The sequence below is a fragment of the Odocoileus virginianus genome, chromosome 4 (genome assembly GCF_023699985.2).
Source record: "Odocoileus virginianus isolate 20LAN1187 ecotype Illinois chromosome 4, Ovbor_1.2, whole genome shotgun sequence".
Taxonomy (NCBI): domain Eukaryota; kingdom Metazoa; phylum Chordata; class Mammalia; order Artiodactyla; family Cervidae; genus Odocoileus; species Odocoileus virginianus.
In genome coordinates, this window is record NC_069677.1 from 71,080,026 (window position 1) to 71,105,830 (window position 25,805).

General features: G+C 38.6%; 1 protein-coding gene across 1 annotated transcript in view; it reads right to left on the bottom strand.

Moving 5' to 3' along the window:
* The window catches only part of PCCB (propionyl-CoA carboxylase subunit beta), a 96,730-nt gene that overhangs the window by 25,433 nt on the left and 45,492 nt on the right, over positions 1 to 25,805 (bottom strand). Inside the window, exon 10 of the mRNA XM_020909592.2 lies at positions 15,641 to 15,764. Within this exon, the coding sequence (XP_020765251.1) occupies positions 15,641 to 15,764 (124 nt within the window). The remainder of the gene's footprint in view (positions 1 to 15,640; positions 15,765 to 25,805) is intronic.

Sequence of the window (25,805 nt, forward strand, 5' to 3'; positions counted from 1 at the left end):
GTGGCGTCTTTGTCTGGTTTTGGAATTAGGGTGATGGTGGCCTCATAGAATGAGTTTGGAAGTCTACCTTCTTCTGCAATTTTCTGGAAGAGTTTGAGTAAGATAGGTGTTAGCTCTTCTCTAAATTTTTGGTAGAATTCAGCTGTGAAGCCATCTGGTCCTGGGCTTTTGTTTGCTGGAAGATTTCTGATTACAGTTTCGATTTCCTTGCTTGTGATCGTTTTGTTAAGATCTTCTATTTCTTCCTGGTTCAGTTTTGGAAAGTTATACTTCTCCAAGAACTTGTCCATTTCTTCCAAGTTGTCCATTTTATTGGCATAGAGCTGCTGGTAGTAGTCTCTTATGATCCTTTGTATTTCAGTGTTGTCTGTTGTGATCTCTCCATTTTCATTTCTAATTTTGTTAATTTGGTTCTTCTCCCTTTGTTTCTTAATGAGTCTTGCTAATGGTTTGTCAATTTTGTTAATTTTTTCAAAAAACCAGCTTTTAGCTTTGTTAATTTTTGCTATGGTCTCTTTAGTTTCTTTTGCATTTATTTCTGCCCTAATTTTTAAGATTTCTTTCCTTCTACTAACCCTGGGGTTCTTCATTTCTTCTTCCTCTAGTTGCTTTAGGTGTAGAGTTAGGTTATTTATTTGACTTTTTTCTTGTTTCTTGAGGTAGGCCTGTAATGCTATGAATCTTCCCCTTAGCACTGCTTTTACAGTGTCCCATAGGTTTTGGGTTGTTGTGTTATCATTTTCATTCATTTCTATGCATATTTTGATTTCTTTTTTGATTTCTTCTATGATTTGTTGGTTATTCAGAAGCGTGTTGTTTAGCCTCCATATGTTTGAATTTTTAATAATTTTTTTCCTGTAATTGAGATCTAATCTTACTGCACTGTGGTCAGAAAAGATGACTGGAATGATTTCAATCTTTTTGAATTTACCAAGACTAGATTTATGGCCCAGGATGTGATCTATTCTGGAGAAGGTTCCGTGTGCACTTGAGAAAAAGGTGAAGTTGATTGTTTTTAAAGACGGTCTTTTTAACAAATGCTGCTGGAACAATCAGACATCCCTCTCCAAAAAAACTGATGTAGATCCAAACCTTATTCCTTTCACAAAAAATTACCTTTAAATGGATTCACAGTCCTAAATATAAAACACAAAACTATATAACTCCTAGAAGACAACAAGGGAGAATACTTAGGTGACCCTGGGTATGCTAATTAACTTTTTAGATATACTACTTTCAAAGGCATGATCCATGAAAGAAATAATTGGTATGCAGGACCTAAAACTAAAATTTCTCCTCTCTGAAAGACACTATCCAGAGTATGAGAAGACAATCACAGACTGGGAGAAAATACTTACAAAACACACAGTCTGACAAAAGCCTGTTATATAATATATACAAAGAACTCTTAAAACTTGTGAAAGAATATCAGTCTAAAATAGGATATAAAATGGAGAGGATATAAAATGGAGAATCTCATGCATTTGTCCTCAGGGAGACAAAACTTAAAGACTAAGAAAACTGATTTATCTAAAATGCCTGATTTATTGAACACCAATAGTGCCAAAATTTTCTCAGACGACATGGGGTTGATCAGGGGCTGTCTCAAATCAAACTTCAGAAAGTTTCAAAAACGGGAGATGATCCAGGTCGGGTTGGACTCAAAGAGGGGGCTGAACTGAGTTTTGTTTTCGTGGCTAAACTGATTTTTATCTGCTCAGGAAGTTTTCAAGGCTGGTCTCCATTTGTTGTTTATTTTAACTGACTCTAAATGAACTCTCCCCTCTTTACATTCCTTGTCCATAAATACAACCTGCCCCAAACCCTCAATGGACTCACCTGTAGCTTGCTACAGTTTGCTTGTCCTGAATTACAGTTCCTCTGCTATTCCTGAATAAACTCATTTTCTTGAGCTTGCTTCAGTTTACATCTATATTCAGGTCAAACAAACTCAACAATAAGAAAACAAACCAATTTAAAAAATGGGCAAAAGACCTGAACAGATCCCTTACCAAAGAAAACACAGACATGGCAAATAAGCATATGAAAATATGTTCTACATCATGTCACCAAGGAAATGCAAATTATAATGAGATACCACTACACATCTATCAGAACAGCCAAAATTCAGAACACAGACTCCAAATGCTGAAAAAAAGATGTGGAGCAAGAGAACTCTCCTTCCTACTGCTAGGGATGCAAATTAGTACAGCCACTCTAGAAGACACTTTGGCAAACTAACACTTACAAATTTACTTACAAGCTAAACACACTCTTACATTTTTGAGCCAGAAATCATGTTCTTCCATATTTACCCAATGAGGTGAAAACTTATGCATGTCCACATAAAAACTTGCATATGTATTTTTAGCAGCTTTATTATTCATAACTGCCAAAACTTAAAAGCAGCGAAGACATTCTTCAGTAGGTGAAGAGAAAAAGGAACTGTAATATAACCACACAGTGTAATATTAACACTAAAAAGAAATCAGATATTAAGCAATGACAAGACATGGAGGAAACTTGAATCACAGAGTAAACAGCCTTATCAGGCCAGCTTCTCCCATATAACTAGATGGAAGGGGCTGATCCAAAAAATCTACATACTGTGTGATTCTAACTACACAGTATTTTGCAAAATTATGGAAAACTATAGAAACAATAGACGCATGAGTGACTGCCAGTGGTTATCAGGGTTATGGCTAAGGGAGTGATAAATAGGCAGAGGATTTTTAGGGCAAGTGAAACCATTTAGTATGGTGCTGCAAATGGTAGATACATATCATTATACATTTATCAAAACCTACAGAAATGCAAAAGTGGTTCACTATACAAAAAAAAAATCCATCAGTATGATGGTTCACTATACAAAAAAAAAAATCCATCAGTATGATATACCACATTAATACAACAAAGGACAAAAGCTACATGATTATCTCAATTGACACAGAAAAGGCATTTGGCAAAATTTTTCACCTTTCATGAAAAACACTCAGAAAACTACAAACAGAAGGGAATTTCCCCAACATCATGACCATGTACAAACACCTACAGCTAACATCCTATTCAATAACGAAACACAAAATTCTCACCCTAGGATCAGGAACAAGACACTAGTACCACTGCTCTTCAACACTGTGCTGGAAGTTCCAGGAAGAACAGTTCATGATAAAAAGGCATCCAAGTTGGAGAGGAAGAAGTAAAACTATTTTTATTTGCATAAATATGTTCCTATATATAGAAAATTCCAGAGCATTTACAAGAAAGCTATTCAAGCTAATAATTTCAGCAAAGTTGCAGGCTACAAGATCAGCAAACCAAAAGCAGGTGCGTATATGCCAATAATGAACAATCTGAAACAGAAATTGAAAAAGGAATTCCATTTACATAGCATCTAAAAGAATAAAAGACTTAGGAGTAAATTTGACCAAGAGGTTACTTAAAGACTTATGCAGTAAAAACTACAAAATACTGTCGAAGAAATAAAAGAAGACCAAAATAAATAGAAAGACATCCTGTGTTCATGGTTCAGAAGACTTTACATAGTTTAAAAAAAAAAAGTCAATACTACATGAAGTGATCAATAGACTCACTGCAATCACCATCAAACTTCCAACAGCCTTTTTTGCGAAAGTAGAAAGGCCAATCAATAGTCAAATTCATAAGGAACTGCAAGGGGGCTACAAAATAATCTTGAAAAAGAAGAGTACAAGAAGACTCACACTTCCCAATATTAAAACTTACTACAAACCTACAGTAATCAGAACAATGTAATACCAGCATATAGACAGACATGTAGCTGAAAGAAACAGTATTGAGAAACAAGAAATAAATTTATACATCTCTAGACCATTGATTTCTGACAAAAATGCCAAGTCCATTCAATAGGAAAAGAATAGTCTATTCAGCAAATGATACTGGGATAACTAAGTTTTCATATGCAAAAGAATAAAGTGGGGGGGGGGGTCCTAAGATGGCAGAGGAATAGGATGGAGAGACCACCTTCTCCCCCACAGATTCATCAAAAGATCATTTGAACACTGAGCAAATTCCACAAAAAAACTTTTGAACGCTGGTGGAGGACACCAGGCACCCAGAAGGGCAGCCCACTGTCTTCAAAATGAGGTAGGACAAAATATAAAAGATAAAAAGAGAGACAAAAGAGTTAGGGATGGAGACCCATCCCAGGGAGGGAGTCGTGAAAGAGGAGAAGTTTCCAAACACCAGGAAACCCTCTCACTGGCAGGTCTATGGGGAGTTTTGGAATCTCAGAGGGCAACATAACCGGGAGGAAATAAAAATAAATGTTTTTATTTATAAAATAAATATTTTATTTATAAAATAAATTTAAAAAACTCACAGAGTACGCACCTAATCACAACTCCCAGTGGAGAAGGAGCCCAGATGCTCGTGTCTGCCACCAGCGAGTGGGGGTTAAACAGGGAGGCATGGGCTGCATTGCTTAGGGTAAGGACTAGGCCTGAATGCCCTGAAGACAATCTGAGGGAGCTAACCTGAGATAGCAACCCAAACTGTGGGAGAGCCAGAGAGGAAAAAAAAAGGGAGAGAAAGAGAGAACTTTCCCGTGAAAAGCTCTAACCTAAGGCACTGCTGGCCGCTTACAGAGCAAAGGACTGAGCGAATACCAGAGGAGAGCTAGCTGGCTGCAGACTGGCCCATCCCCCACCAGAGGCAGAGAGGCAGGTGGGCAACAGCCAGAGCCGGGGGGGAGAGGGGCAATCTCTGCCCCAGAGACGGCATCCTCCACCAAACTGTGAGTAGGCCCCCAGGTGCTAACCAAGTCTTTCCGGAATCATGGACGGTTGACATCCACCAGGAGGGTCACAGCCAGAGATTAGCTCCCCAGAGGAGACACACGGCACACATGAGATGACGCTGTTGCTGCGCACCCAGGAAACCAAGTGGCTGGGACCAGGGAGGTGATAAGATGTACTGCCCCACTAGGGAGAGTGCGCTCGCCAGGCACCTGGCTGCCTGAGCTGCTCGGACCTGGGAAGGAAGGGCACAAAATGTAGGCCCAACCAAGTCTGCACCTTTGTGGAGTACCCAAGAACCTGAACAGCTTAGACCTGGGAAGTGCACGCAACCCAGGGCCTGCCTCAGAGAGCTCCCCAGCAGAGCAACCTGGAGCCTGAGCAGTGTAGACCGGGAAAGCACACACACCGTGAGCGGGGGCAAACCTGGTGTGGCCCAGACACTACGAGCACTCCCCACACACGCCAGTGATATTTGCTTGCAGTGTTCCTCCCTCGCCACAGCACAACTGAACCAAGTGAGCCTAAAAAAGTGTCCACGACCGCCCCCTTGTGTCAGGGTGGAAATTAGACACTGAAGAGACTTGCAAACAGAAGAAGCCAAAATAACCAGAGGGAACAGCTTTGGATGTGACAGGTGCAATAGATTAAAACCCTGTAGTTGGGACCAACTACATTGGAAGGGGCCTATAGACCTCAAGAAGAAGTATAAGCTGGAACAAGGAACTATCTGAAACTGAATTGACCCCACACTGCCTGCAACAGCTCCAGAGGAATTCCTAGATATATTTTACTGTTATCATTTTTTATATTTTTAAAATTTTAATTCCTCTATTACTCCTTTAATTTTCATTTTTATAACCTACCCTTAAAAAAGACCCTATTTTTAAAGCAAATTTCATATATATTTTTTATAATTTTTGTGATTTTTTTTTCAATATTGTATTTTTGAGAGTCTAACCCCTACTCCAGATTTTTAATCCTTTCTTTTTGATGTCTGTTATCAATTTTGTACTTTTAAGAATCCATTCTTCACTACCCATTTTAAATCAGGAGTGTGATTACTGGCTTGACTGCCCTCTCCCCATTTTGACTCTCCTTTTTCTCCCCCAGGTCACCTCTATCTCCTCCCTACCTTTCTCTTCTCTACCCAACTCTGTGAATCTCTCTGGGTATTCTGGGCTGTGGAGAACACTTAGGGACCTGATAACTGGCTAGATCTGTCTCTCTCCTTTTGACTCCCCATCTTCTCCTCCTGGTCACCTCTATCTCCTTCCTCCCTCTTCTCTTCTCTACGTAGCTCTGTGAACCTCTCTGGGTGTTCCAGGTTGTGGAGAGCACATAAGGAACTGATAACTGGCTAGATTGCTCTCACCCCTTTTGATTCCCCCTCTTCTTCTCCTGGTCACCTCTATCTCCCTCCTCCCTCTTCTCTTGTCCATGTAATTCTGTGAACCTCTCTGGGTGTCCCTCACTATGGAGAAGCTTTTCTCCATTAACCTAGATGTCTTATCATCAGTGCAGCATGGATGGAGAAGTCTTGAGGCTACTGTAAGAATAAGACTGAAAACCAGAGGCAGGAGGCTTAAATCCAAAACTTGAGAACACCAGAAAACTCCTGACTCCAGAGACCATGACTTGACAAGAGCTCATCCAAAAGCCTCCATATCTACACTGAAACCAAGCTCCATCCAAGAGCCAACAAGTTCCAGAGCAAGACATATCACACTAATTCTCCAGCAACGCAGGTACATAGCCCTGAGCATTAATATACAGGTTGCCCAAAGTCACACCAAACCCACAGACACCTCAAAACTCACTACTGGACACTTCGTTAGACTCCAGAGAGAAGAGATCCAGCTCCACCCACCAGAACACCAACGCAAGCTTCCCTAATCAGGAAACCTTGACAAGACACTCATCCAACCCCACCCACAGGAAGGAACCTCCACAATAAAGAGAAACCACAAACTTCCAGCATACAGAAAGGCCACCCCAAACACAGCAATCTAAACAAAATGAAAAGGCAGAGAGATATTCAACAGGTAAAGGAACATGATAGTTCAGTTCAGTCGCTCAGTCGTGTTGGACTCTATTGTGACCCCATGAATCGCAGCACGCCAGGCCTCCCTGACCATCACCAACTCCCAGAGTCCACCCAAACCCATGTCCATTGAGTCAGTGATGCCATCCAGCCATCTCATCCTCTGATAAATGCCCACCAAACCAAACAAAAGAGGTAGAGATACGGAGTTCACCTGAAAAAGAATTCAGAAAAATGATAGTAAAAATGATCCAATATCTTGAAAACAAAATGGAGTTACAAATAAATAATCTGGAGACAAGGATTGAGAAGATGCAAGAAATGTTTAACAAGGACCTGGAAGAAATAAAAAAGAGCCAATCAATAATGAATAATGCAATAACTGGGATCAAAAACACTCTTGAGGGAACCAACAGTAGAATAACAGAGGCAGAAGATATGATAAGTGAGGTGGAAGATAGAATGGTGGAAATAAATGAAGCAGAGAGGAAAAAAGAAAAAAAAATTAAAAGAAATGAGGACAGCCTCAGAGACCTCTGGGACAATGTCAAACGCCCCAACATTCAAATCATAGGAGTCCCAGAAGAAGACAAAAAGAAAGGCCATGAGAAAATACTTGAGGAGCTAATAGTTGAAAACTTCCCTAAAACGGGGAAGGAAATAGCCACCCAAGTCCAAGAAACCCAGAGAGTCCCAAACAGGATAAACCCAAGGCAAAACACCCCAAGACACACATTAATCCAATTAATGAAGATCAAACACAAACAACAAATATTAAAAGCAGCAAAGGAAAAATAACACACAAGGGGATTCCCATAAGGATAACAGCTGATCTTTCAATAGAAACCCTCCAGGCCAGAAGGGAATGGCAGGACATACTTAAAGTGATGAAAGAGAAAAACATACAACCCAGATTACTGTACCCAGCAAGGATCTCATTCAAATATGAAGGAGAAATCAAAAGCTTTACAGACAAGCAAAACCTGAGAGAATTCAGCACCAGCAAACCAGCTCTTCAACAAATGCTAAAGGATCTTCTCTAGACAGGAAACACAGAAAAGGTTTATAAACTCAAACCCAAAACAACAAAGTAAATGGCAACGGGATCATACTTATCAATAATTACCTTAAATGTAAATGGGTTGAATACCCCAACAAAAGACAAAGACTGGCTGAATGGAAAAACAAGACCCCTATATATGCTGTCTATAAGAGACCCACCTCAAAACAAGGGACACATACAGACTGAAAGTGAAGCACTGGAAAAAGATACTTCATGCAAATGGAGACCAAAAGAAAGCAGGAGGAGCAACACTCATATCAGATAAAATAGACTTTGAAATAAAGGCCATGGAATGAGACAAAGAAGGACACTACATAATGATCAATGGGTCAATCCAAGAAGAAAATCTAACAATTATAAATATATATTCATCCAACATAGGAGCACCACAATATGTAAGGCAAATGCTAAGAAGTATGAAAGAGGAAATTAACAGTAACACAAGAATAGTGGGAGACTTTAATACCCCACTCACACATATGGATGGATCAACTAAACAGAAAATCAGCAAGGAAACACAAACTTTAAATGAAAGAATGAACCAGTTAGACATAATTGATATCTCTAGGCCATTTCACCTCAAAACAATGAATTTCCCCTTTTTCTCAAGTGTACAACGGAACCTTCTCCAGGATAGATCACATCCTGGGCCATAAAGCTAGCTTTGGTAAATTCAAACAAATTGAAATCATTCCAAACATCTTTTCTGATCACAATGAGGTAAGACTAGATGTCAACTACAGGAAAAAAAACTATTAAAAATACTAACACATGGAGGCTAAACAACATGCTTCTGAACAACCAGCAAATCACAGAAGAAATCAAAATATGCATAGAAATGAATGAAAATGAAAACACTACAACCCAAAACCTATGGGACTCAGTAAAAGCAGTGCTTAGGGGAAAGTTCATAGCAATACAAGCTTACCTCAAGAAACAAGAGAAAAGACAAATAAATAACCTAACTCTACCGGACACAACTGAGCGACTGAACTGAACTGAACTAAACACCTAAAGCAACTAGAAAAGGGAAGAAATGAAGAACCCCAGGGTTAGTAGAAGGAAAAAAATCATAAAAATTCGGGAAGAAATAAATGAAAAAGAAACAAAGGAGATCATAGCAAAAATCAACAAAGCTAAAAGCTGATTCTTTGAGAAGATAAATAAAATAGACAAACCATTAGCCAGACTCATCAAGAAAAAAAGGGAGAAGAATCAAATCAACAAAATTATAAATGAAAATGGAGAAATCACAACAGACAACACAGGTATACAAAGTCTCATAAGAGACTACTATCAGCAACTATATGCCAATAAAACGGACAACTTGGAAGAAATAGACAAATTCTTAGAAAAGTATAACTTTCCAAAAATGAACCAGGAAGAAATAGAAAATTTTAACAGACCCATCACAAGCATGGAAATCGAAACTGTAATCAGAAATCTTCCAGCAAACAAAAGCCCAGGACCAGATGGCTTCACAGCTGAATTCTATCAAAAATTTAAAGAAGAGCTAAAACCTATCCCACTCAAACTTTTCCAGAAAATTGCAGAGGAAGGTAAACTTTCAAACTCATTCTATGAGTCCACCATCAGTGCAACAGCAAAACCAGACAAAGATGTCATAAAAAAAGAAAACTACAGGCCAATATCACTGATGAACATAGACTCAAAAATCCTTAACAAAACTCTAGCAAACAGCATCCAACAACATATTAAAAAGATCATACATCATGACCAAGTGGGCTTTATCCCAGGAATGCAAGGATTCTTTAATATCCGCAAAACAATCAATGTGATACACCACACTAACAAACTGAAAGATAAAAACCATATGATTATCTCAACAGATGCAGAGAAAGCCTTTGACAAAATTCACCATCCATTTATGATAAAAACCCTCCAGAAAGCAGGAATAGAAGGAACATACCTCAGCATAATAAAAGCTATTTATGTTAAACCCACAGCAAACATTATCCTCAATGGTGAAAAATTGAAAGCATTTCCCCTGAAGTCAGCAACAAGACACTCTCACCACTATTATTCAACATAGTTTTGGAAGTTTTAGTCACAGCAATCAGAGAAGAAAAAGAAATAAAAGGAATCCAGATTGGAAAAGAAAAAGTAAAACTCTCACTGTTTGCAAATGACATGATCCTCTACATAGAACACCCTAAAAACTCCACCAGAAAATTACTAGAGCTAATCAATGAACATAGCAAAGTTGCAGGATATAAAATTAACACACAGAAATGCCTTGCATTCCTATATACTAACAATGAGAAAACAGAAAGAGAAATTAAGGAAACAATTCCATTCACCATTGCAACACAAAGAATAAAATACTTAGGAATATATCTACCTAAAGAAACAAAAGACCTATATATAGAAAACCATAAAACACTGATGAAAGAAATCAAAGATGATACAAATAGATGGAGAAATATAACATGTTCATGGATCAGAAGAATCAATATAGTGAAAATGAATATACTACCCAAAGCAATCTATAGATTCAATGCAATCCCTATCAAGCTACCAAGGGTATTTTTCAGAGAACTAGAACAAATAATTTCACAATTTGTATGGAAATATAAAACACCTCAAATAGCCAAAGCAATCCTGAGAAAGAAGAATGGAACTGGAGGAATCAACCTGCCTCACTTCAGGTTATACTACGAAGCTACAGTCATCAAGACAAGTATGGTGCTGGCACAAAGAGAGAAATATAGATCAACAGAACAAAATAGAAAGCCTGGAGATAAATCCACACACCTGTGGACACTTTATCTTTGATAAAGGAGGCAAGAATATACCATGGAGAAAAGACAAGTGGTGCTGGGAAAACTGGTCAACCACTTGTAAAGAATGAAACTAGAACACTTTCTAACACCATACACATAAATAAACTCAAAATGGATTAAAGATCTAAATGTAAGACCAGAAACCATAAAACTCCTAGAGGAAAACACAGGTAAAACACTCTCTGACATAAATCACAGCAGGATCCTCTATGACCCACCTCCCAGAACATTGGAAATAAAAGCAAAAATAAACAAATGGGATCTAATTAAACTTAAAAGCTTTTGCACAACAAAGGAAACTATAAACAAGGTGAAAAGACAGCCTTCACAATGGGAGAAAATAATAGCAAATGAAGAAGCTGACAAGGAATTAATCTCAAAAATATATAAGCAGCTCCTGCAGCTCAATTCCAGAAAAATAAACAACCCAATCAAAAAATGGGCCAAAGAACTAAACAGACATTTCTTCAAAGATGACATACAGATGACTAACAAACCCATGAAAAGATGCTCAACATCATTCATTATCAGAGAAATGCAAATCAAAACCACAATGAGGTACCATCTCATGCCAGTCAGAATGGCTGCTATCAAAAAGTCTACAAACAATAAATGCTGGAAAGGGTGTGGAGAAAAAGGAACCCTCTTACACTGTTCATAGGAATGCAAACTAGTACAGTCATTATGGAGAACAGTGTGGAGATTCCTTAAAAAACTGGAAATAGAATTCCCATACAACCCAGCAATCCCACTGCTGGGAATACACACTGAGGAATCCAGATCTGAAAGAGACACGTGCACCTCAATGTTCATGGCAGCACTGTTTACAATAGCCAGGACATGGAAGCAACCTAGATGTCCATCAGCAGACGAATGGATAAGAAAGCTGTGGTACATATACACAATGGAATATTACTCAGCCATTAAAAAGAATGAATTTGAATCAGTTCTAACGAGCTGGATGAAACTGGAGCCTATTACTAACGTATATATATGGAATTTAGAAAGATGGTAACAATGACCCTATATGCGAGACAGCAAAAGAGACACAGATGTAAACAACAGTCTTTTGGACTCTGTGGGAGAAGGCAAGGGTGGGATGATTTGAGAGGGTAGCACTGAAACATGTATATTATCATACGTGAAACAGATCGCCGGTCCAGGTTCAATGCATGAGACAGGGTGCTCAGGGCTGGTGCACTGGGATGACCCTGGGGGATGGGATGGGGAGGGAGGTGGGAGGGGGGTTCTGGATGGGGAACACATGTGCACTCCTGGCTGACTGATACTGACATTTGGCAAAAACCACTACAATATTGTAAAGTAATTAGCCTCCAATTAAAACCAATAAATTAATTTTAAAAAAAAGAATAAAGTGAACCCCTAACTCATAGTATTTGGAAAAATATAGGTATATATGCAAAGAACTGAAAATGGAGTTTCAAACAAATACTTAAACGCCAGGGCTCACTGTGACGTTATTCACAATACTGAAAAGGTAGAAGCAACCCAAGTGTCCATCAACAGAAGAATGATTAAATAAAATGTAGTATGAAGCTTTCCTGGTGGCTCAGTGGTAAAGACTCTGCCTGCCAATGCACAAGATGCAGGTTCAGTCCCTGGGTTGGGAAGATCCCCTGGAAAAGGAATTGGCAACCCACTCCAGTATTCTTACCTGGGAAATCCCATGGACAGAGAAGCCTGGAGGGCTATAGTCTAAAGGGTCACAAAAGGGACAGACACAATTTAGTGACTAAACAACAAGTATACATATGCACTATCATATATAAAATAGATAAACAACAAGGATTTACTGTATAGCACAGAGAACTATATTCAATATCTTATAATAACCTATAACCATCTGGACATCACTGGATGGTCAATACTGAAATCAGATTGATTATATTCTTTGCAGCCAAAGATGAAGCAGCTCTATACAGTCAGCAAAAACAAGACCAGGAGCTGACTGTGGCTCAGATCATGAACTCGTTATTGCCAAATTCAGACTTAAATTGAAGAAAGTAGGGAAAACCACTAGACCATTCAGGTATGACCTAAATCAAATCCTTTATGATTATACAGTGGAAGTGACAATAGATTCAAGGGATTAGATCTGATAGACAGAGTGCCTGAAGAACTATGGACGGAGGTTCGTGACAAGGTACAAGAGGCAGTGATCAAGACCATCCCCAAGAAAAAGAAATGCAAAAAGGTAAAATGGTTGTCTGAGGAGGCCTTACAAATAGCTGAGAAAAGAAGAGAAATGAAAGGCAAAGGAGAAAAGGAAAGATACACCCACTTGAATCCAGAGTTTCAAAGAATAGCAAGGAGAGATAAGAAAGCCTTCCTCAGCGATCAATGCAAAGAAATAGAGAAAAACAATAGAATGGGAAAGACTAGAGAGCTCTTCAAGAAAATCAGAGATAACAAGGGAACATTTCATGCAAAGATGGGCTCAATAAAGGACAGAAATGGTATGGACCTAACAGAAACAGAAGATATTAAGAAGAGGTGGCAAGAAGACACAGAAGAACTATACAAAAAAGATCTTCATGACCCAGATAAACACGATGGTGTGATCACTCACCTAGAACCAGACATCCTGGAATGCGAAGTCAAGAGGGCCTTAGGAAGCATTACTATGAACAAAGCTAGTGGAGGTGATGGAATTCCAGCTGAACTATTTCAAATCCTAACAGATGATGCTGTGAAAGTGCTACACTGATGATGCTGTGAAAGTGCTACACTCAATATACCACCAAATTTGGAAAGCTCAGCAGTGGCCACAGGACTGGAAAAGGTCAGTTTTCATTCCAATCCCAAAGAAAGGGAATGCCAAAGAATGTTCAAACTACCACACAATTGCACTCACCTCACACGCTAGCAAAGTAATGCTCAAAATTCTCCAACCCAGTCTTCAACAGTATGTGAACCAGGAACTTCCAAATGTTCAAGCTTTATTTAGAAAAGGCCGAGGAACCAGACATCAAATTGCCAATATCCGTTGCATCATGGAAAAAGCAAGAGAATTCCAGAAAAACATCTATTGCTGCCCCAAAGCCTTAGACTGTGTAGATCACAACAAACTGTGGAAAATTCTTAAAGAGATGGGAATACCAGGCCACCTGACCTGCCTCTTGAGAAAGCTATATGCAGATCAAGAAGCAACAGTGAGAACTGGACATGGAATAACAGACTGGTTCCAAACAGGGAAAAGAGTATGTCAAGGCTGTATGTCACCCTGCTTATTTAACTTATATGCAGAGGACATCATGCAAAATGCCAGGCTGGATGAGGCACAAACTGGATCAAGACTGCCAGAAGAAAAGTCAATAACCTCAGACATGCAGATGACACCACCCTGATGGCAGAAAGTGAAGAAGAACTAAAGAGCCTCTTGATAAAAGTGAAAGAGGAGAGTGAAAAAGTTAGCTTAAAGCTCAACACTCGGAAAACTAAGATCATGGCATCCAGTCCTATCACTTCATGGCAAGTAGATGGGAAAACAATGGAAGCAGTGACAGACTATTTTCTTGGGCTCCAAAATCATTGAAGATGGTGACTGCAGCCATGGAATTAAAAGACGTTTGCTCCTTGGGAAGAAAGCTATGACCAATCTAGAGAGCATATTAAAAAGCAGAGACATTACTTTGCCAAAAAAGATCTGTCTAGTCAAAGCTATGATTTTTCCAGTAGTCATGTATGGATGTGAGAGTTAAACTAAAAAGAAAGCTGAGGGTCGAAGAATTGATGGTTTTGAACTGTGGTGTTGGAGAAGACTCTTGAGAGTCCCTTGGACTGCAAGGAGATTCAACCAGTGCATCCTAAAGGAAATCAGTCCTGAATATTCACTGGAAGGATTGATGTTGAAGCTGAAACTCCAATACTTTGGCCACCTGATGCAAAGAACTGACTCACTGGAAAAGACACTGATGCTGAGAAAGATTGAAGGTGGGAGGAGAAGGGGACAACAGAGGATGAGATGGCTGGATGGCATCACCGACTCGATGGACATGAGTTTGAGTAAGCTCCGGGAGTTGGTGATGGAAGGGAAGCTTGGTGTGCTGCAGTCCATGGGGGTCACAAAGAGTCGGACATGACTGAACGACTGAACTGAACTGACATATATCACACACACACACATATAGGTGTATATAAATACTGAATCACTTTGGTGTACACCTGAAACTGACACAATATTGTAAATCAACCTTAGTTCACTAACACAAAAAAGGGTTAAAATAGCAAATTTTATGTTAATATATTTTACCACAATAAAAAGCATTTTTACAAACCCTTTTCTAAAGACAAGGAGAAATTGCCATGGCAGAAACAAAAGATGAGACTGGGTCAAAAAGGGAAGGTGTATGCATCCCACATAGGGATTCAAAGGAAACCTAAGAAGGAAGACAGTAAGGAGGGAAGTGGTAAGCAGCATCCCCAGTCCCACCCTGAGCATGAGCATGGAATAGTCCTCATCACCCGGCTGGGATTCAAGTGTGGCCATCTCACCAGAAAACTGTGCACAGCAGGATGCTGTTAATTTGTCACATATAACTCTGTACCTAGCACCCTTGAAGGCACAATAAAACTATGAATAAGACACCAACACCCCTGGCCTCATGGAGCTCACAGTTCAGGAGGTTAGTCATAGCATAACCAGATAGACAGAAGGCAGACCTCTGAAAAAGCGAAGAGCTTAAAAGTTAAAAAGTAATCCATAAACATTTAAAAAACTAGAGAAGCATGAAAGAAGCATTTTCAGATGCGTATGTTAATTTTGAGAAATTAAGAGAGAAAGGAGCTTTTGCAACATCTATTTGAGTTTCTCTGGCCACAGAAGGCCTTGACTGAGGAAAAGGTAGAAGACAGGCACTGTGGGCGCAGGCAGCCCTGGCCCCTCTCTGCTCCCCTACCCCGATTTAGGTCTGTAAGAGCATTTCCCTCCTACCTGAAGCCACCTTAGGTTGGTTGCCAACAATTCCAACAGTCCTCCCGTTCATTCTTGCAAAACCGACAATGATGTTCTTGGCATAATTGGGCATGATCTCAAAAAATTCTCGCTCATCAACAACCTGCAGGGATAAATTCACTCCTGAGCTCAAAATGATAAACAAGATAAAACCACATTACGAAATGACAGATATTTACAGATTTACAGGCAGGACAGCTGCTCCTCAGCACAGGTTCTCCCTATGAACAGGACAATGGGCAGAGATGGTACCTCTTCCTTATGCTTGCTTGGGGGAAAATAAATCAGTGGTCCCTTCTTTTTAAAGGTTCTATTTAACTTGCCATATTTAATACATTTTTTACCTTATTTTGAAATAATTTCAAACTTACATAAAAATTTCCAGAATAGTACACAAAATTTAAATATTCTTCACCCAGATTCCCCTTTATTAACATTTTACCATATAAGCGTTATCATTCCCTTACTACCTTACTCCTCTCTTAGTCTCTCAAGTATATAAGCGCGTATCTGTATTTACTACTATGTATGTATATACAAGCAATCTCTTTTTCTGAATTTTGAGAATTACAGACATGCTGCTCCTTTACCTCTAAGTACCTAAGTGTCCATCTCCTAAGAATAGGACAGTCTTCTATGTAACTTCAATGACATTCTCAAAATAAGGATGCCAATATTAGTAGATTATCACCTATTATAAAATCTTATTCACATTTCTTCAATGATTCCAATAACACCTCTTACAGCAACAAAAGTCTGGTCCTAGAACCTAACCCAAGATCACCTGGTACTTTTAGTGGTAATGTCTCTTTAGCCTCCCTTAAATTTTTCCCCTCCATCTTTGTCTTTCATGTTCATAACATCTTTGAAGACTACAGGTCGGTTATTTGGTTATTTGGGTTTTGTGTTTGTTTATGTTTAATTTCAGCCTAAGCATTTTTGGCAGAATATCACAGAAGTGACCCTCTCAAGTGCATCACATCAAAAGGCACACAAAGTCAATTTGCCCATTAATAGTGGTGAGATATGCCAGGTTTTCTCTCCTGTAAAATCACTATTTTTCCACTTGCAATTAGTATTTTGTGGGGAAGTATTTTGAACTTATGTAAAAGTCCTATTCTTCATCAAGTTTTTACTCAGGAGGTTTACTTGGCATTCATAGATGAGTGCTCAGTCACTTCAGTTGTGTCCGACTCTATGCAACCCTATGGACTGTAGCCCGCCAGGCTCTTCTGCCCATGGGATTTCCCAGGGGAGACTGCTGAAGTGGGTTACCATTCCCTTGTCCAGGGGATCTTCCCAACTCAGGGGTTAAACCCACATCTCCAGCACCGGCAAGCAGATTCTTTACCTCTGAGCCACCAGGGAACCCAAATTACTCCCACAGTAACTGTCAAATGGCTTCTCTAACTCATTTTCCTTCTCCACTTATTACTTGGCATTCGACTGTTAGAAATGTCTTTGCCTTTCCCATTTACTAATGGAAAATCCACAGTGTGAATTTACAGATTTATATTTTATCTGTGGATTACAATCTTTGCCAACATTACTTTATGTTCAAATTTTCCCATATTTGACAGTGAGAGTTCATTCAAGATAGATCCTATGCCCTTTTGATGTCTCTCCATCACTCTTGGAGCACTACCTTACATTCTGGAATTACCTTACTTTCAGGTTCATCTTATATTTTTTTCCTTCCCCAAATGTATAAACAGCCATTTTTCCAAGAAGCCCAGGTCCCTGGGGTGGAAAGGTGGGGTAAATAATTACTTCCAAGAAGCTATCCCAGAGCAAAGAGATAGGAAGTCCACAGACACACACATATACACATTTCTGTTAGTAATACGAAAATCAGGAGTTCACACTGACAACTTCATTCTAGTTCAACTACAGGGTTCATTCTAGTACCTCCGTTTCCATAGCTCTTTCTCCTACAGTGGAATCTAACTCCATTAACCTCAAAACATTTATTCAATCTGCAAATAAAAATGAAATAGTTTCAGAATTCATATGACCACCAAATACACACAAATTGAAGGAAATTTAACTTCAATTCAGTATTTCCTTATTTCTGCCATTACACTAAAGGTATAGAGTCAAAATACTGTGTTTAAGTCATTCACTTGAAACACAGTCATGTTCTTTTTTTATTTCAAAGGTTAACCACCCAGTACTGATTTTGTTTTTTAATATGTAAACATTAACATAGTTTAATAATGTCATTCCCAATCTCTTCCACTCACCATGTTATGAATGACAATACTTTCTGATTTATGATTTGTGTGTGTATTGCAGAAATGAGTAGATACATTTATAACATTTTGATTCCCCTTCCACCTTAGAGAAATACTCTCTCTTGCACTCTGGGTTTCTTCAATTAATATATGCTGGGAATCACTGCATGTGAGTTCAGAGGGCTCTAACTCACTCTTTTTCACTCCTGCATAGCACTGCATTGTGTGGATGTACCATAGTTTATTCAATCAATCTCCTGTGTGTTGTTTACATCACTGTGAAACTGACATTCAAGTTGCTTATTTTGTAATCATAAATAATGATGTAACAGTAGTAACCTTGTTCATCTATAATTTTGTATGGCGGGAAGTGTATCTTCAAGGTAAATCCCTAGAGGTGGGACTGCTAGGGCAAAATCTCAGATATTACCATAACCCTTACCAGCAATATATCAGAGTGTCTACTCCCCACACACACTTACCACAGAAAGTATTTCCAAGTTTTTAGTTTTTGGCCAATCTGACAGAGAAGAAACAACTCAGTGTAATTTTAAGTTGCATTTCTAGCATTATGAGTAAACTTGAACATCTTTCTAAGATGTTTAAGGTCCATTTCATATCTTTTGTGTGTGTGTGTCAGCTATCTATTCATGATTTTTTTCCTGCTTTTTATCAATTTTAGTCTTTGTCCTCTTAATTTTTTAAAAAGTTCTTTACATGTTAGAGTTATCGGTCCTTTATTTGTGACATATGTCAGAAATATTTTCTCCCAGGCTGTTGGTTGTCTTTTTCCTTCTCTTATGCCACACCTCGGGGCGTGTGGGATCTCAGTTCCCTGACCAGGGATTGAATTCCAGCCCTCTGCGGTGGAAGCAGAGTTCTAATCAATGGACGGCTAAGGGATTCCTGGTTGTCTTTTTTAATATTCATGTTTCTATTTGGCTGCACTGGCTCTTAGCTGCAGCACGTAGGATCTCTGATCTTTGCTGTGACATGCAGGATCTTTCCGTTGTAGCATGCAAACTCTTCACTTCCTGCATGTGGGATCTAGTTTGCTGACCAGGAATTGAACTTTGGTCCCCTGCACTGGGAGTGTGGAGTCTTTGCCACTGGACCACCAGGGAAGTTTCATTCCTGGCTGTCTTTTAACTGTATGTACTTTTTGCTATGCAGAGTGGAATTTTTAAATGTTTACACAGTCAAATTTATCAATTTTTTAACTGAAACTGCATTTTAAATCAGTTCAAAATCCTTTATCCTCTCCTAGAGAAATTGATCCATGATTTCTTTTAGTACTAATTCACTTATTATATTTAGTTCTCTGATCTATTTGTAGTTTATTTTTGTATATGGTATGAACTAAAAATATAACTTTATATTTTCCTAACCAGCTATCTGGGCTTGCCTGTGGTTCAGTGGTAAAGATTCCGCCTGCCAGTGCAGAGACGCAAGTTTGATCCCTGGATCAGGAAGAGCCCCTGGAGAAGGAAATGGAAACACACTCCAGTATTCTTGCCTGGGAAATCCCATGAACAGAGGAGTTTGGTGGGCTACAGTACACGGGGTTGCAAAGAGTCAAATACACCTTAGGGACTGAGCATACAACCAGCTATCCAGTCACCTAGCACCATTATTTTGGGGGGAGAGCCATTTTCTTCTTTTGAATGCAGACCCTCAGCAGTGAGAGAGTGGACACCTAACCACTGAACTGCCAGCAAATTCTTTAGCACCATTAAAAAGCTCATCTTGCCCCGATAATTTGACATAATACCTTTATCATATGTGCCTGAACTCTATATGTACTTAAATCAACTTCTAGCTTTTCTCTTCTATTCCACTATTTATGTGTCAAGACTATACTGCTTTAACTATAGCATGCTTTAATAAAGGATATGGCCATAGTTTTTCTTTTGACATTTTTATATTAACTCAATATCCAGGAACAAGGGATGTCTGCATTTGTTCGAGCTTATATTCATGTTTTTCAGAAGTTTTAAAATTTGCCCTATAAGTTTATTACTAAATATTTTATCTTTGTTGTTGTTCAGTTGCTAAGTCGTGTCCGACTCTTTGTGACTTCATGAACTGCAGCCTCCAGGCTTCCCTGTCCTTCACTATCTCCCGGAGTTTGCTCAAACTCATGCTCACTGAGTCAGTGATGCCATCCAACCATCTCATCCTCTGTGGCCCCCTTCTCCTCCTGCCCTCAATATTTTCCAGCATCAGGATCTTTTCCAATGAGTCTGCTCTTTGCATCAAGTAGCCAAAGAACTAGAGCTTCAGCTTTACTATCAGTCCTTCCAGTGAATATTCAGGGTTGATTTCCTTTAGGATTGATTGGCTTGATCTCCCTGCTGTCTAAGGGACTCTCAAGAGTCTTCTCCAACACCACAGTTTGAAAGCATTGATTCTTCCATGCTCAGCTTTCTTTGGGTCCAACTCTCACATCTGTACATGACTACTGGAAAGACCACAGCTTTGACTAGATGGACCTTTGTTCGCAAAGTGATGTCTCTGCTTTTTTAATACAGTCTAGGTTTGTCATTGCTTTTCTTCCAAGAAGCCAAGTGTCTTTTAATTTCATGGCTGCAGTCACTGTCCACATTGATTCTGGAGCCCAAGAAAATAAAGTCTGCAACTGTTTCCACTTTTTCACCATCTATTTGCCAATGAAGTGATGAGACCGGATGCCATGATCTTAGTTTTTAAAATGTTGAGTTTTAAGCCAGTTTTTTCACTCTCCTCTTCACCTTCATCAAGAGGCTCTTTAGTTCTTCTTCTCTTTCTGCCATTAAAGTGGTATCACTACATATCTAGATTGTTGATTTCTCTCTCAGCAATCTTGATTCCAGCTTGTGATTCATGCAGCCCAGCATTTCCCATGATGTACTCTGCATAAAAGTTAAATATTCAGGGTCACAATATATAGCCTTGACCTACACCTTTTTCAGTTTTGAAAATGAGTCCATTGTTCCATGTCCGGTCTATCTTTATTGCTATGTAAAAGGAGTTTTTACACTATCATATACAATTGGTTATTGTTTGTGTATATGAACACTATTCCAGGTTATATCCTGTTCCCTATTTATTCTATTTATCACACATTCTCTAACATCTTTAGCATATTATGTCCTCTACAAGCATAGGTTAAACTTTCCAAAGCTTTTTGCCTCTAGTTGATTTTCTTGCCAAATTGCATTGGTTGATACCTTCAGTACAATGTTAAATAAGAGTGAAGATGGACAGCATCCCAGATCTTAGTGTAAGTATTTCTATATAAAGTAAGATGCTTGGTTTTGAAGAAGTGTGTATTAAAGTCTATCATGTTAAATATTCATCAATTCCTAGTCTCATGAGTGTGTGTATTAGAAATGGGTGTTGAACTTTCTTAAAAGCTTTTCTCAGCATCTATGAAAACAACTACATGATCTTTCTTCCATCGTTTAACAGAGGACATTATAGATTTTCTATATAACCAAGCTTGCATTCCAATAAATCCTTTTTCCTTATGGTATATATTAACATAGTGTTGAAATCGTTAGTTAACATTTATTTGGTATTCTCGCCAAGTGAATGGTAAGTGATGCCAATCTGAAATATTTTTCTACTCTACATCAGGTTCAAGTATCAATGCCATACTTGCTTCATGAAAAGAATTTGTAAAGGGTATGTGTATGTGTGTGTTTAATGTCTAGTCTCTGAAACAATTTATGTAGCATTATCACACTTTGGTCTTTGAAAGTTTCATAGAATTCCCACAAGAAACTATCTAGGACTGCTGCTATTTTTGTGAAACAACTACTATGTAATTGGGTCCACTTAGGCTTTCTACCTCTAAGAGGGTCAGTTTTTGGTAAAACGTATTTTCCAAATAAAATGTCCAGTTCATCTAACCTCTTGTGATTTTGAAATTTCTTATATGTCTTTTCTTTTTTCTTTTTTTAAAAATTAATTTGTTTATTTTAATGGGAGGCTAATTACTTTACAATATTGTAGTGGTTTCTGCCATACATTGACATGAATCAGCCTTGGGTATCCATGTGTCTCCCATCCTGAACCCTCCTCTCACCTCCCTCCCCATCCTATCCCCCAGGGTCATCCCAGTGCACCAGCCCTCTGGCCCTGAGCATCCTGTCTCATGCCTCGAACCTGGACCAGTGATCTATTTCACATATGGTAATAAACATGTTTCAATGCTATTCTCTCAAACCATCCGCCCTCACCTTCTCCCACAGAGTCCAACAGTCTGTTTTTTACATCTGTGTCTCTTTTGCTGTCTCGCGCATAGGGTCATCATTACCATCTTTCTAAATTCTATATATATGCGTTAATATACTGTATTGGTGTTTTTCTTTCTGACTTACTTCACTCTGTATAATAGGCTCCAGTTTCATCCACCTCATTAGAACTGATTCAAATGCATTATTTTTAATGGCTGAGTAATATTCCATTGTGTATATGTAACGCAGATTTCTTATCCATTCATCTGCCAATGGACATCTAGGTTGCTTCCATGTCCTAGATATTGTAAATAGTGCTGCAATGAACATTGGGGTACACATGTCTCTTTCAATTCTGGTTTCCTCAGTGTGTATTCCCAGCAGTGGGATTGCTGGGTCGTATGGGAGTTCTATTTCCAGTCTTTTAAGGAATCTCCACACTTATGTTCTCCATAATGACTGTACTAGTTTGCATTCCTATGAACAGTGTAAGAGGGTTCCCTTTTCTCTGCACTCTCTCCAGCATTTATTGTTTGTAGACTTTACGGCAGCAGCTATTCTGCCTGGAGTGAGATGGTACCTCATTGTGATTTTAATTTGCATTTCTCTGATAATGAGTGATGTTGAGCATCTTTTCATGTGTTTGTTAGCCATCCGTATGTCTTCTTCGGAGAAATGTCTGTTTAGTTCTTTGGCCCATTTTTTGATTGGGTTGTTTATTTTCCTGGAACCGAGCTGCAGGAGCTGCTTGTATATTTTTTAGATTAATTCTTTGTCAGCTGCTTCATTTGCTATTTTTCTCCCATTGTGAAGGCTGTCTTTTCACCTTGCTTATAGTTTCCTTTGTTGTGCAAAAGCTTTTAAGTTTAATTAGATCCCATTTGTTTATTTTTGCTTTTATTTCCATTACTCTGGGAGGTGGGTCATAGAGGATCCTGCTGTGATTTATGTCAGAGTGTTTTACCTGTGTTTTCCTCTAGGAGTTTCATGGTTTCTGGTCTTACATTTAGATCTTTAATCCATTTTGAGTTTATTTATGTGTATGGTGTTAGAAAGTGTTCTAGTTTCATTCTATTACAAAAAGGTTGACCAGTTTTCCCAGAACCACTTGTTAAAGGATAGTCTTTTCTCCATTGTATATTCTTGCTTCCTTTGTCAAAGACAAAGTGTCCATAGGTGTGTGGATTTACCTCTGGGCTTTCTATTTTGTTCCACTGATCGATATTTCTACTTTTGAACTTTTTACTTGTCTTTTTAACTTGCCTAGTAGTTATTCTACTCCATTAGCTACAGTTGTTTTTCTATATCCTAAATCATAAAATTGCTGCTTTATTATTAAATTCCTTTAGAATATTTTCTTTTTCCCCAGCTTTTTGAGTACAAAATTTAGTTTCTTTTCCTTCTTTCATTTTTCACTAAGCATTGAAGGCTATAAATTTTCCTCCTCTCACAGAGAGCACTCTGTAGATATTGATAAGAAGTGTTTTTATTATCTAATTCTCTTATAATTCTGTCATGTGTGCAAGTTAAGTCATTTCAGTCATGTCCAACTCTTTGAGACCATGTGGACTATAGCCCACCAGGCTCCTCTGTCCATGGGGTTCTCCAGACAAGAACACTGGAGTGGGTTGCCATGCCCTCTTCCAGGGCATCTTCCTGACCCAGGGCTCAAACCCACATCTTCTACATCTACCTGCACTCGCAGGAGGGTTCTTTATCACTAGCACCACCTTATAATTCTGTCATTTTGGCTTATATTTTCTCCTTTCATCCAAGAATTGTTTAACAGAAAATTTATTTCCAAATGAGTATATTTATTGTTGTAGCTATAAATTTCTAGTTTTGATCAGTGTTGTTTATAATATTTTTGCTTTATGGGCTGCTAGGATGCTTTCTTTCTGACCAAATATGTGATCAACTTTTGTAAATATTCCACGTGCACTTGAGAATAAGATTCATTGCCTTTTGCTGCTGCTGCTGCTGCTAAGTCGCTTCAGTCGTGTCCGACCCTGTGCGACCCCATAGACGGCAGCCCACCAGGCTCCCCTGTCCCTGGGATTCTCCAGGCAAGAACACTGGAGTAGGTTGCCATTTCCTTCTCCAATGCGTGAAAGTGAAGTCGCTCAGTCATGTCCTACTCTTAGCGACCCCATGGACTGCAGCCTACCAGGCTCCTCAGTCCATGGGATTTTCCAGGCAAGAGTACTGGACTGGGGTGCCACTGGGTTACCTTCTCCTCATTGCCTTTTACCAGGCTGCAAAGTCTGAAATACATTCATAATATCTATCTATGATGTTACTGAGGTCTTCCATATATTACATTTTTTGTCCATTTCATGTACATTGTACTAATTATGGTGTGTTGTTTCTACCTATGTCTACTTGAATATCCTATAGTGTTTCCTTTTCAAAGATGGTAGTTGCATAATTTAGGGCAAAGATCTTTTTATCATTATTGTGGATTATGGCTTTTAACATTTGAAAATGTCTTTCCTTGTCGCAGTAAATATTTGAATTTTACATCATCCAATATCAGACTCACACATACTTGCTATTTCTGTTCTCCTGACATACCTTTGCCCATCCCTTATGTTTAACTTTTCAGAATCACTTTGTCTCCTGTATATTGCACATAGCTGGTTTTGCTTTATGAGGTATATTGAACATCTTTTTCTTTTAATAAATGAGATGAATTTAATAAGTTAAGCCATTCATATTTATTGGTATTTTAGATTTTTATTCTTATAATTATTCTGTGTATCATGTTGTATTTGCTGTTTTAAATGATACGTTTTATGTTGTTATTTAAAAAGATGTATATTTTTGATCTAGTGGTTGCCACTGTAATTATACCTTTCTAGTGCTCTTAGTCTGTTTCCCCACTTAATGTCTTTATTAACTGAGTTGTCTACTTTTAAAATCTGTTGAGCCACAACTATCAGTGAACTTACTGTTATACTCTTTCCCTCATCCTTCTCTTTCATCTTTCCCTGGCATTTTCTTCTCCAATTGAAACACTCATTCCCAACCCAGTTTTAGTCTTCTAATTAAATAAGTACCATCAATCCCTTTGCTAAATTTCCCCAGTCATCTCTTAGTTGGATGAAACTCATCCTCTGGTAGCTTCAAGAAACACCCGGGAACACAGAATTTCCCTCAGTTTTACCTAGTTAAAACTAGTATTCTTTAGTCTTCATACATGAACATCAGCTTGGCCAGACATAAAATCCTCAGTCCCATACTCTTTCCTGGAGTCTCCAGGAGTGTTTTTCTGTTGTTGCCTTGTTCTGTTGTTGCTTTTGAGAAATCTGCTGCTACTCTAGTCCTCCTAACCTTGTAAGTTTTCATTTTTTTGCCTCAAAGTCCTATTTGTATGTGCACTATGTGCTCAGTCATGACCGATCTGAGGATTTTTTTTAATCTAATGGTTATAAGTGGATATTAACTAGAGTGTCATCATTCTTGGTTAATTTTCCCATATACTCAGTGGCAGTGTAGCTCTGGGTTTTATTTCTGGAATGCTTTCTTAGATTACAGTTTTACACATCAATTCTATACCTGTTTGTCCTTCGTCAGACCCTCCAGTTATATGCATGTTCAGTCTTCTTTGCCACTTTAATCACCTGCTTTCTCATTTTTTTCTACCTTTTTCTTTATATTCTTGGTTGTCTTCCCCCTTTTTACAACATT